At 48.5% G+C, this 13324-nt stretch overlaps 1 protein-coding gene across 5 annotated transcripts in view; it reads left to right on the top strand.

Annotated features, from left to right (window-relative positions):
* slc8a3 (solute carrier family 8 member 3) overlaps positions 1–13324 on the top strand; it is an 810619-nt gene that overhangs the window by 673732 nt on the left and 123563 nt on the right. For all 5 annotated transcript variants that reach the window (XM_070878886.1, XM_070878885.1, XM_070878889.1 and 2 more), the window contains one exon: positions 1062–1186. In XM_070878886.1, the coding sequence (XP_070734987.1) occupies positions 1062–1186 (125 nt within the window). The remainder of the gene's footprint in view (positions 1–1061; positions 1187–13324) is intronic.

Genomic DNA, 13324 nt, shown 5'->3' with positions numbered 1-13324 from the left:
GGTGCAGTGTTTTGTTGTATTAACAAGCCGAACCATGGAGCGCTAGAACATAGGTTCATGCACATGATTCCCAAGCAACAAGGTCATGACCTTGGCACTGTCTTCTGGGTAAGATGCCAGTGGAAAATCCCAGAGAGTGAGAGGGGAAGATTGAAGGGTGAATTACCTTGGACTACACCCTTCCTAGTGGCTAGAACTGGCTGAATCTTCATCCACGTAAGTAATGAAGATCTTACGTGGATGAAGATTCAGCCAGTTACCAAAGGCATGGAACCTATCCAAATTTCAGGATTCAGATGCCCCTTTAGATCCCCAGATACTTAAGATTGATACAAACTTTTAATTTATTATTGTTATTACAAAATCATATTGACGCACAATATTTTGGTGTGTCCAATTTTGGTGCCACGTTTAAATCTTCGTCGTCACTGATACAATCAGGCTTTTGCTGGAGAGTGATAAGTTGTGTGTCTGAGTGTGAGAAAAAGAAGGAAAATAGTCCAACATGTCTTTTGCCATGTCAAGCGTACTACTTGAGCAATCAACCTAGCAACAACATGATCCCATTCCAAGAAATGTTTGTTCTTCACTCTTGACTGAGAGGGTGGCATGGATACCTGAGGGGGGAGAAATTACATTGAGCATATTACAAACAAACAAAAGCTAATCATGAGTAAGTGACCTTTCATCTTAGCCATAATTTTAATTTAGTTTCAGTTCTATTTATTTCTGTCAGTCGGCACCAAGAAGACATCATTGAAATCAAAGGCAGACCAAAGTCACTCAGGATTGGAGTTTAAATATATTAGATTCTGCAAGGTTTTAAAAAAAATTGTAACCAATTTAACTGCTTGGAGACGAGCTTGGATCGATACAAAAGTTAAATGAAACCATTGACAATCAGCTTGTGTCTCTCAGAGTAATGGTGCACCCCAACAACACCCTTGGTATCAGATTCTCTCCCGTCTTTGAAAAGCCCTAGCAAAAATGGGAAAAGTCACATGTACAGGAAATACTCCACACCACAGCTTTAATTAATGAATAAAGTGTTTCTTTTGCAGAGGAATCTGGCCGGAAGTTGTCAATTGAAGAGGAGGAGGCGAAACGGATTGCAGAAATGGGGAAACCCATTTTGGGTGAGCATTCAAAGTTGGAGGTCATCATTGAAGAATCCTATGAATTCAAGGTAAGAAATCATTTTGTTTCATTTTTAAACTATTACACAGCATTTGATGAATTGCAGTAATGGAAATAAATAAATAGTATATAGTTAACAGTGAATAATAAGGCAACAGATCTGGATAGTTTATGGAAGTCTTTAGGGGAATTAAATTAAATTACAGGCATGTATTCACTGTCTGCCATCTATATTTTGTTCTGATAAAATTACAGTTACTAGTCTCTGAAATTAATTTCGAAGACAGGGTTACTTTAATTAGGACATCACTGAATAATGACACATGAATAAAAGGAATTCTTTTACATTCCGGAACCAGAATTAAGAGGGAATTGGAGCCAATTTTATCTTCATAGCAAATAATATTTGGGGTGTGTGTGATGCTGGCAAGGCGCATTTATTGCCCATCCCAAGTTGCTTCGAGAATGATGTGGTGGGCCTTGAACTATTGCAGTTCCCTTGCTGAAGGTGCTTCCGTGATGGTCTGAGGCCCTTACGATATTTCAACTTTGATGGAGCGAGATTTTCACTCACCCCACATCTGCACTCCTGATCCTAGAGGATTCCCTGGGATCAGACTCTTTTGAATATGTCCAGTGGGCACCTGGCAGGATTCCTGATTGCGTTGGGGATGGTGGGAAATCACTACTGGCAGCTTCTGAAGCGGCAAACTAATCGATTACCTACCCTAGTGACTGTTAAAATTGAAATCTCTCCTCCTCGTGCCATAGCAACGCTGTATGCCAAGAATGCATGGCGTTCCAGGCACCCAGGGTTGCTATGGTGGGCAATATATTACTTGACATATTCCTATCATTTGCATCTCATTAGAATAAAGCTGCTCCTATTTGGGAAAATGTATCGAATGGCTGACATCAGTTCCAATGGCAAATCCCAGAAGTGGTGTTGGATCATGGCAACCCTCTCTCTTATGCAGTCCCTTGGAGTCGAGGATGACTTGCTTCCACACTAATGTGAGTTCTCAGGTGACTGATGAGTCCAATGCAGGACACACAGTCTCAATCACAGGTGGGGCAGACAGTGGTTGAAGGCACGGGTGGGTGAAGTGCTTGGGTTGTCATGCTGTCCTTCCACTGCTGCACTTGGCTTCCGCTTGCTCCTGGCAAAGAGACTCAAGGTGTTCGGCGCCTTCACGGATGCTTCTCTTCCACTTTGAGCGGTCTTAGGCCAGGAATTCCCAGGTGTCGGTGGGGATGTTACACTTTTTCAAGGAGGCTTTGAGGGTGTCCTTGAAGCATTTCCTCTGCCCACCTGGTACTCGCTTGCCATGTTGGAGCTCCGAGTAGAGCGTTTGTTTTGTGAGACAGAGGATGGGACCTTGGATCAGGACTGGAGGCGACGGACGTTGAACTGTTTCCCGTTTGTTCTGTAGATTAGCTCCACTCCGGCGGGGAGGTTACTGAGGGTGAGATGGAGCATTGCAGCAAGGAAGATCGAGAAGAGCGTTGGTGCGATGACACAGCCTTGCTTGACCCCGGTCCGTACGTGAATTGGGTCTGTGGTGGATCCGTTGGTCAGGATCATGGCTTGCATGTCATCGTGAAGCAAGCGAAGGATTGTGACAAACCTTTGAGGGCAGCGAATTTCAGGAGGACACTCCATAATCCTTCACGGTTGACAGTGTCGAAGGCCTTTGCGAGGTCAAAGAAGGCTATGTACAGGGGTTGGTGTTGTTCCCTGCATTTCTCTTGGATTTGACTGCGGTGAAGATCATGTCCATTGTGCCCCGTAGTGGGCGAAATCACATTGCGACTCTGGGAGGAGCTCTTCAGCCACAGGGAGAATGCGATTGAGGAGGATTCTTGCGATGACTTTCCCTGTGGCAGACAGCAGGGAAATTCCTCTGTAATTACCGCAATCGGACTTGTCATCTTTCTTGAAGATGGTCATGATTATGGCATTTCTGAAATGCCCTGGCATGCTCTCCTCCTTCCAAATAAGAGAAATGAGTTCATCTATTTGCGCCAATAGTGCTACTCTGACTCGGCGGGGATTCCATCTGCTCCTGAGGCCTCCGGAACTGTTCTTCAGTTGTCAGATGGCCTTTTCAACCTCATGCCGGGCTGGGGCTGTGCTGAGGTGGTGACGAGTAGCATGCTGTGGGATGGAGTTGAGGACACTTGCGTCAAAGACAGAGTCTCGGTTAAGGAGATCTTCGAAGTGCTCCTTCCAGCGGGCACTGACTGCCTCTCTGTCCTTGAAGAGTACCTCTCCGTTCTTGGCCCGCAGTGGGGTAGGACCCTGGCTGCTTGGTCCGTAGGTGGTCTTGGCCATCTAAAGAATCCAGGCACGTCATGGTTGTCTGCTAGCTGCTGGGTCTCCTGCACTTTCTCCACCCACCATCTGTTCTTTAGGTCACGAGTTTTTTGTTGGACCTCAGCCTTCAGACGTCTGCAGAGCTGCTTTCTTGCTCATGAGTTGTGTTGCTGTTTCCAGTTCAAGAATGCCTTGTGTTTGTGACTTATTAGCTCCTGGATCTCCTGGTCGTTCTCGTCGATGGCAACCAGTGGAATAGCTGCTTACGCAATTTCCCCCCACCACCTTCTCCCCCTCCTCCAAGGTACTGGAATTATGCTGATGGGCCAGTCTTGTTCCAGAGGAAACTCTACCCTCCCCTCGTGCGGCTTCCGACTGTCCAGGCAGTTATATCTGCTAATGTAGTTCTCTGAAATACCTCTCCAATTCCAACTTGAAGAAACCTAAGCTAGCTGCCCCTACTAATTTCTCTTGGTAAACTATTTTAAAAGCCAACCGCCGTCTCAGCAATGTTTCCTTACGTCTCGCCTAAATCTCCCTTTTCTCCGTTTATGCTCGTGTCAGCTTATCTTGATTATATTACCTTGATCTGCTGTCTCACACCATTTCAATTAGTCCTGGACTGATCATCTACATACCTGAAGATATTATAAATCATGGGAATGGTTAATTTACTCAACATCTTGCTGGCCTCCATTATTGATGGCCTTGTCCGCTGCAAAATCTTCACCATTTCTCATCCTCCTTGTTACCCAGGTACAGTCCCCATCTATGCTCCCTCAATTCCAACGGGAACAAAACTGAGCATATCTGAAATGCAACTGGCTTAGCCATCCATTGCTAGATTTGGCTGGACTACCTCTCCCTTGACTGAGCCTTATTCTTTTCTGCCTAAACCAGCCATTACTATAAGATCATTCTGGAGACCAAAGATAACTCCCAACTTCTTTAGTCAATGTAGGTAAACACTCTTTATTTTAAAGAGTAAATTAAAGCCCTCTTTAAACTTTTCTCTCCTGCCCTTTATACTCTCATCTGTAACATCAAGGGCAAGCAGCTCCTGGATTTCTGTTGCAACTCCTCTCCCTTATCCAAAAGCCAAATCTCCCCTCTCCAGGCCTCCCGTACCGTAGTCTTGAGCCCGTGTCTCTCTAGTTTCTCTTCCATATCTCCGCAGGCATTGCCCCCCTCACTTTCAAAACCACAGCCATCATCTCTCTCCTCAGAAAACCCAATCTTGAATACCGCCCCATCTCTACCCTCTCTTTCCTCTAAAAAGTCCTTGAACACAGTGTTGCCTCACAGATCCATACCCGTCTCTCCTGCAACTCCCTGTTTGAACTGTACCCCTCCCCCCAGCATCAAAATGGCTTGAACCAAAGTCACAAATGACGCTCTCTGTGACTGTGACCATAGTGCATTATCCCTCTTTGTCCTCCTCAAACTCTCTGCTGCCTTTACACAGTCGAATACGTGGCTTGAGCAGTGGTGCAGCAGGGAGGGATTCAAATTCCTGGGGCATTGGAACCGGTTCTGGGGGAGGTGAGACCAGTACAAACTGGACGGTCTGCACCTGGGCAGGACTGGAACCAATGTCCCAGGGGGAGTATTTGCTAGTGCTGTTGGGGAGGAGTTAAACTAATATGGCAGGGGGATGGGAACCAATGCAGGGAGACAGAGGGAAACAAAAAGGAGCCAAAAGCAAAAGACAGAAAGGAGATGAGGAAAAGTGGAGGGCAGAGAAACCCAAGGCAAAGAACAAAAAGGGCCACTGTACAGCAAAATTCTAAAAGGACGATGGGTGTTAAAAAAATAAGCCTGAAGGCTTTGTGCCTTAATGCAAGGAGTATCCGTAATAAGGTGGATGAATTAACTGTGCAAATAGATGTTAACAAATATGATGTGATCGGGATTACGGAGACATGGCTCCAGGATGATCAGGGTTGGGAACTCAACATCCAGGGGTATTCAACATTCAGGAAGGATAGAATAAAAGGAAAAGGAGGTGGGGTAGCATTGCGGGTTAAAGAGGAGATTAATGCTACAGTTAGGAAGGACATTAGCTTGGATGATGTGGAATCTATATGGGTAGAGCTGCAGAACACCAAAGGGCAAAAAACGTTAGTGGGAGTTGTGTACAGACCTCCAAACAGTAGTAGTGATGTTGGGGAGGGCATCAAACAGGAAATTAGGGGTGCATGCAATAAAGGTGCAGCAGTTATAATGGGTGACTTTAATATGCACATATATTGGGCGAACCAAACTGGAAGCAATACGATGGAGGAGGATTTCCTGGAGTGCATAAGGGATGGTTTTCTCAACCAATATGTCGAGGAACCAACTAGGGGGGAGGCCATCTTAGACTGGGTGTTGTGTAATGAGAGAGGATTAATTAGCAATCTCCTTGTGCAAGGCCCCTTGGGAAAGAGTGACCATAATATGGTGGAATTCTGCATTAGGATGGAGAATGAAACAGTTAATTCAGAGACCATGGTCCAGAACTTAAAGAAGGGTAACTTTGAAGGTATGAGGCGTGAATTGGCTAGGATAGATTGGCGAATGATACTTAAGGGGTTGACTGTGGATGGGCAATGGCAGACATTTAGAGACCGCATGGATGAACTACAACAATTATACATCCCTGTCTGGCGTAAAAATAAAAAAGGGAAGGTGGCTCAACCGTGGCTATCTCGGGAAATCAGGGATAGTATTAAAGCCAAGGAAGTGGCATACAAATTGGCCAGAAATAGCAGCATACCCGGGGACTGGGAGAAATTTAGAACTCAGCAGAGGAGGACAAAGGGTTTGATTAGGGCAGGGAAAATGGAGTACGAGAAGAAGCTTGCAGGGAACATTAAGACGGATTGTAAAAGTTTCTATAGATATGTAAAGAGAAAAAGGTTAGTAAAGACAAACGTAGGTCCCCTGCAGTCAGAATCAGGGGAAGTCATAACGGGGAACAAAGAAATAGCAGACCAATTGAACAAGTACTTTGGTTCGGTATTCACTAAGGAGGACACTAGCAACCTTCCGGATATAAAAGGGGTCAGAGGGTCTAGTAAGGAGGAGGAACTGAGGGAAATCCTTATTAGTCGGGAAATTGTGTTGGGGAAATTGATGGGATTGAAGGCCGATAAATCCCCACGGCCTGATGGACTGCATCCCAGAGCACTTAAGGAGGTGGCCTTGGAAATAGCGGATGCATTGACAGTCATTTTCCAACATTCCATTGACTCTGGATCAGTTCCTATGGAGTGGAGGGTAGCCAATGTAACCCTACTTTTTAAAAAAGGAGGGAGAGAGAAAACAGGGAATTATAGACCGGTCAGCCTGACATCGGTAGTGAGTAAAATGATGGAATCAATTATTAAGGATGTCATAGCAGCGCATTTGGAAAGAGATGACATGATAGGTCCAAGTCAGCATGAATTTGTGAAAGGGAAATCATGCTTGACAAATCTTCTGGAATATTTTGAGGATGTTTCCAGTAGAGTGGACAAGGGAGAACCAGTTGATGTGGTATATTTGGACTTTCAGAAGGCTTTCGACAAGGTCCCACACAAGAGATTAATGTGCAAAGTTAAAGCACATGGGATTGGGGGTAGTGTGCTGACATGGATTGAGAACTGGTTGTCAGACAGGAAGCAAAGAGTAGGAGTAAATGGGTACTTTTCAGAATGGCAGGCAGTGACTAGTGGGGTACCGCAAGGTTCTGTGCTGGGGCCTCAGCTCTTTGCACTGTACATTAATGATTTAGATGAGGGGATTAAATGTAGTATCTCCAAATTTGCGGATGATACTAAGTTGGGTGGCAGTGTGAGCTGCGAGGAGGATGCTATGAGGCCGCAGAGTGACTTGGATAGGTTAGGTAAGTGGGCAAATGCATGGCAGATGAAGTATAATGTGGATAAATGTGAGGTTATCCACTTTGGTGGTAAAAACAGAGAGACAGACTATTATCTGAATGGTGACAGATTAGGAAAAGAAGAGGTGCAACGAGACCTGGGTGTCATGGTACATCAGTCATTGAAGGTTGGCATGCAGGTACAGCAGGCGGTTAAGAAAGCAAATGGCATGTTGGCCTTCATAGCAAAGGGATTTGAGTGCAGGGGCAGGGAGGTGTTGCTACAGTTGTACAGGGCCTTGGTGAGGCCACACCTGGAGTATTGTGTACAGTTCTGGTCTCCTAACTTGAGGAAGGACATTCTTGCTATTGAGGGAGTGCAGCGAAGATTCACCAGACTGATTCCCGGGATGGTGGGACTGACCTATCAAGAAAGACTGGATCAACTGGGCTTGTATTCACTGGAGTTCAGAAGAATGAGAGGGGACCTCATAGAAACATTTAAAATTCTGACGGGTTTAGACAGGTTGGATGCAGGAAGAATGTTCCCAATGTTGGGGAAGTCCAGAACCAGGGGTCACAGTCTAAGGATAAGGGGTAAGCCATTTAGGACCGAGATGCAATAGACTAAAATCTACCCCGTTTTGCTTTAATACGGATGAGGCAGAATAACAGTCAAGGACAATTTGTGTTTCATAGTAGAAATCAGCTCAAAATTGGTGAACAAGATCAACTTATACTATCCTGTGTGATTTATGTTTAGCATTGTTAAAGAATGTTACACAAACAGTTGATGGTATTAGCCAACCTTGATCCATGTAGACGCCCCCTCAGGGCTGGCTAGGAGGAGGTACTGGCTTAGAAATTCGGGTGTGTACGAGGGAGAGAACAAGGATGATAGAAGAGAGTCGGAGCAGCTGGGAGAACAAGGAGGGGGAGGGCACTGCCCAGGAGGCCATACCTACCGAAAGTCTTGAGAGAGCACTTCTATTACGTTAACTTTACCGAGAAGCAATGTCTGAGGTGCCTTCACATCACAAAGGAGGCTGTCACCGAGCTATGTTACCTGCTGCAGCCACAACTCAAGCCTCGAATTAGGGCACTGCCTGTGGCTGCCAAGGTCACCATGACCCTGAACTTTTATACCACGGGCTCTTTCCAGGCTGCAGCAGATGACATCAGCAACAACTCCCAGTTCATAGTCCATCTCCACAGCGCGGTCACCGAGGCTCTCAGTTGGAACAGTTGACTATAGACAGCAAAGCAAGATAAGAGAGCACAAGACTTTGCCTGCATGATGAGCTTCCCCATGGCCCAAGATGCCATAGACTGAACACACTTTCCCCTGCATGCCCCCTATCACCAGAGTGGTACCTTCATCAATCGTAAGGGATTCCACTCCCTTAACGTGCAGCTTTTTTGCGACCACAGGCAGCGCATTATGCTGGTCTATTCCAGGGCAAACTCCAGAACTTCACCATCATGAGGGACCAGCCTTTACCACCTCCTGGGCATCCACAAGTGCGGGAGGAGGAGCAGTAACAGCAGCAGGAGGAGGAGAGAGAATGACGATCAGTGCCCCTAGCTGCCCAAGCACTCAAGGAGCAGCTCATCGAGGAGGACTAGACCTCAATCAATACCCATCACCAATACACCAACAGTCCGACAATCCTCACCACTGCCCGATTGCCTTCCTTCAGTCCAGACTTAGGAGCCTTGCCCTTACTTCACGAACACCAAATCCAAAACAAATTATCAAAAAATGTGTCACAGTACGTCATCCTTAACTAAAGTAATTACGAATCACTAGTGCATGCTTTTAGTGGCTGTCTTATGTGTTCCTTTTACTATCCTCATGCTCCAGTGACGTGCTCCTCCAGTGGTTGGAGCTTGAGAGTTAGAAGGTTGCAGAACTTCCATTGAGGACACTGATGGCTGAGGAGGACGATCTCGAGCAGCTCTGGGCCTTGAGGGCCTGGCTGCAGAGTACAGCATCTTGTGGGCGTGGGCAGTGTGGCCCAGCTGACTGTGTAGCATTAACAAACTGAATAAGTGGCGGGAAAGCATGCTACTGTTGTCCTGAGAAACAACAGCTGGTACCTTGTCCATGGAGCCAAGGCCACGCTACTGGGACTGTGCCTTAGCACTCGTTCAGCTCTCAACTCCCGCTCTCCACTCCCCCAGCTCTCCACTCCCCTAGCTCTCCACTCCCCCAGCTCTCCACTCCCCCAGCTCTCCACTTCCCCCGCTCTCCACTCCCCCAGCTCTCCACTCCCCCCGCTCTCCACTCCCCCCGCTCTCCACTCCCGCAGCTCTCCACTCCCGCAGCTCTCCCCTCTCGCAGCTCTCCCCTCCCCCAGCTCTCCCCTCCCCCAGCTCTCCCCTCCCCCACTCCCCCAGCTCTCCACTCCCCCAGCTCTCCACTCCCCCCGCTCTCCACTCCCGCAGCTCTCCACTCCCGCAGCTCTCCCCTCTCGCAGCTCTCCCCTCCCCCAGCTCTCCACTCCCCCCGCTCTCCACTCCCGCAGCTCTCCACTCCCGCAGCTCTCCCCTCTCGCAGCTCTCCCCTCCCCCAGCTCTCCCCTCCCCCTGCTCTCCACTTCTCCTGCTCTCCACTCCCCCGGCACAGCACTCCCCCGGCACAGCACTCCCCCGGCACAGCACTCCCTGGACACAGCACTCCCCTGGCTCTACCCTCCCCCGGCACAGCATTCCCCTAGCTCTCCACTCCCCCAGCTCTCCACTCCCCCAGCTCTCCACTCCCCCGGCTCTCCACTCCCCCGGCTCTCCCCTCCCCTCACTCTCCACTCCCCTCGCTCTCCACTCCCCTCGCTCTCCACTCCCCCCGCTCTCCCCTCCCCTCGCTCTCCCATCCCCCCGCTCTCCACTCCCCCCCACTCCCCACTCACCCCGCTCTCCCCTCCCCCCACTCCCATGGCTCTCCACTCTCCCCTCCCCCCACTCTCCCCTCACCTGGTTCTCCCCACCCCCCCCGCTCTCCCCTCCCCCTGCTTTCCCTCCCCTCCACTCTCCCCTCACCTCGCTCTCCCCTCCCCCCCCCGCTCTCCACTCCCCCCGCTCTCCCCTCCCCCGGCTCTCCCCTCCCCTCGCTCTCCACTCCCCCGGCTCAGCACTCCGGCTCTGCTTGAGAACAGTGCAGGATTTATGTGACACTCTGAAAACCCCTGTCAGCAGTGACTCCCAAAGCCAAAGTGGCAGCCTTCTGAGTTTGACTGGTACCTACGAGAGCTGTGAGGAGAGGCTGCATGATGGGTGGTTGGGGGTTACCACCACTGTAGTGCTGATATAGTTGTCCACTCGGTCCATGCTGGACAGAATAGTGTCCCTGCTAAGCACGATGTCTTGACACAAGTTGGTGCTGGATTGCTCCATGCTCTGAGCCATTGTGTCCAAGCTCACTGGCAGGATACCTGGTGCACCTAGCATACCTAGGTATATGCCCATCAGCCTTCTTCGGTCAGCTAGGCCTTCGAAGTCAGTACCCGAGTCCTCTGCAGCCATCTAGTGAGCTGGCACCTGTGGGATCCTATCCACCTGCCTTAGTTCCTGTACCCTTGTACCTAGTGATTCACAACATGAAGACCCCTCCCCTAACCTAGCCTCTAAAGTATGCATGGTGCCAAAATCTAAGCTGGTGCTTGCAAGGATCAGGTCGAGTGACGGTGCATCGTTCGTAGATCTGGGCCCCTTGGCACAGGGGCTTCCACATCTTCAGCACCTGAAGTGAAAGAGAGAGACTAGGGTTGGCTTTTAGCGTGAAGTGAGAGCAGAGAGACTGAAAAGGCTGTTGAAAGTATCTGCAGTTTGTTATGCGGAGTGTGCCTGGTGAGATAGGCGTAAGAAGAGGAAAAGACATGAAGAAACCTTGTGCAAAGTCTTCTCCAGCATTGTCACTCTCCAAGGCCATGACTTTGCTCCTCCCCGTGTTGGGCAGCATGTTATCTTTGAGGGGGAAGGGGGTGTGCAGACGGGCTCTTCCTCCTCCGCTGACAGCCTCCTGGCAGAGGTTGTGGGCGACCTTCTCCTGCAAGAAAGAACGGGGGAGTGTTAATGAGAGTCTTGAGAGGTGTTTTGTGAATGTGCCTGTTATGGAGCAATAGCTGATATGCAGTGTATCAGATGCGAGGGTTGGGATGAGTGTGAGCATGAGGAGAAGGAGGTTTAGTGATGGGCGGTGCAGTGATTGCACGACAGTGAAGCGTAGTGGGGGAGGTTTCAGCATTGTAATTAATGAGGCTCTGAGTGGGTGAGCAGAAAGTATTGAGAACCATCATCTTATCTTAATAATACTCGTTTGATCATTCATTTTATTTCTGGTATTATAGCCATGTACTTCATGAAATGCCCCTGACATTGACATACTCAGTGATTTCTTCTCACTGTCTACAAAGAAGATGCCTGGAGGGATTTCTGTCCCTTGAGGAAGAGGGAATGCCATTCCTCTTCTCCACTGCCTGCACCATGGCTTCCAGTGTGGCATCAGAGAATCTGGGGGCTCTGTCAGGACTTCCATCAGCCATCTTCTTTGATCTGGGCAGTTTCCCTGGTGTCTGCAGACAGAGTGCATTGCCTCCCCTTTAAGAGGTGCTGGCTGCCATAAAGAGGTGTCACAGATGGCCCCCGAGAGCGGAGTTAAGGCAATGAGTAGCGTTGGCTGTACACCGGAGTGATTGTCCTCAGGAGACAACACGAGTATTACGTCTACACTTAACAGGCATGATCGAATTTCGAGGCGCCTAGGCCTGATGGTGTTCAGTAAAGAGGTTCAAATTGCTGCTGAGTGTGGAAGCATCCAGGGTTAATGACTGAACTATGGTGTCAATTCATTCCCCTTATGCTGTTAAATACGAGCTGCTAGAACATATCTCAGCATTTCATCCGAGTTTAAAAGGTCCACACAGACTATCAGCAACAAAGGGTCACACACCACTTCTCCTACCCAGGGCAATGTATCCCAGACAGTGGTCTCTTCTGGAATTCTATCTTGTATAGGTAGAGTTTAAATATTAGAGTTAATCATCACTGTCACCACGAGACTCACCTATTCCAATGCTCTCATTGAAAACATACAACATTCTGACAGGGCTAGACAGGGTAGATGCAGGGAGGATGTTTCCTCTGGCTGGGGAGTCTAGAACCAGGGGTCACAGTCTCAGAATAAGGGGTCGGCCATTTAGGACTGAGATGAGGAGAAATTTCTTCACTCGGAGGGTTGTGAATCTTTGGCATTCTCTACCCGAGAAGGCTATGGAGGCTCAGTCGTTGAGTATATTCAAGACAGAGATCGATAGATTTTTGAATATTAAGGAAATCAAGGGTGCAGCAGGGAGGGATTCAAATTCCTGGGGCATTGGAACCGGTTCTGGGGGAGGTGGGACCAGTACAAACCGGACGGTCTGCACCGAGGCAGGACCAGAACCAATGTCCTAGGAGGAGTGTTTGCTAGTGCTCTTGGGGAGGAGCTAAACTACTATGGCAGGGGAATGGGAACCAATGCAGGGAGATAGAGGGAAACAAAATGGAGACAGAAGCAAAAGACAGAAAGGAGATGAGTAAAAGTGGAGGGCAGAGAAACCCAAGGCAAGAAACAAAAAGGGCCACTTTGCAGCAAAATTCTAAAGGGTCAAAATGTGTTAAAAACACAAGTCTGAAGGCTCTGTGCCTCAATGCGAGGAGTATTCGGAATAAGGTGGACGAATTAACTGTGCAGATAGCAGTTAACGGATACGATGTGGTTGGCATCACGGTGACATGGCTCCAGGGTGACCAAGGCTGGGAACTCAACATCCAAGGGTATTCAACATTTAGGAAGGATAGACAGAAAGGAAAAGGAGGCGGGGTGGCATTGCTGGTTAAAGAGGAAATTAATGCAATTGTAAGGAAAGACATTAGCTTGGATGATGTAGAATCGGTATGGGTGGAGCTACGGAATACCAAAGGGCAGAAAACGCTAGTGGGAGTTGTGTACAGACCTCCAAACAGTAGTAGTAATGTTGGGGAGGGCA

This window comes from Pristiophorus japonicus, chromosome 4 (assembly GCF_044704955.1).
Source record: "Pristiophorus japonicus isolate sPriJap1 chromosome 4, sPriJap1.hap1, whole genome shotgun sequence".
Taxonomy (NCBI): domain Eukaryota; kingdom Metazoa; phylum Chordata; class Chondrichthyes; family Pristiophoridae; genus Pristiophorus; species Pristiophorus japonicus.
The sequence above is the reverse complement of the archived record's forward strand: the minus strand, read 5'-3'. Positions and strand labels throughout refer to the sequence as shown.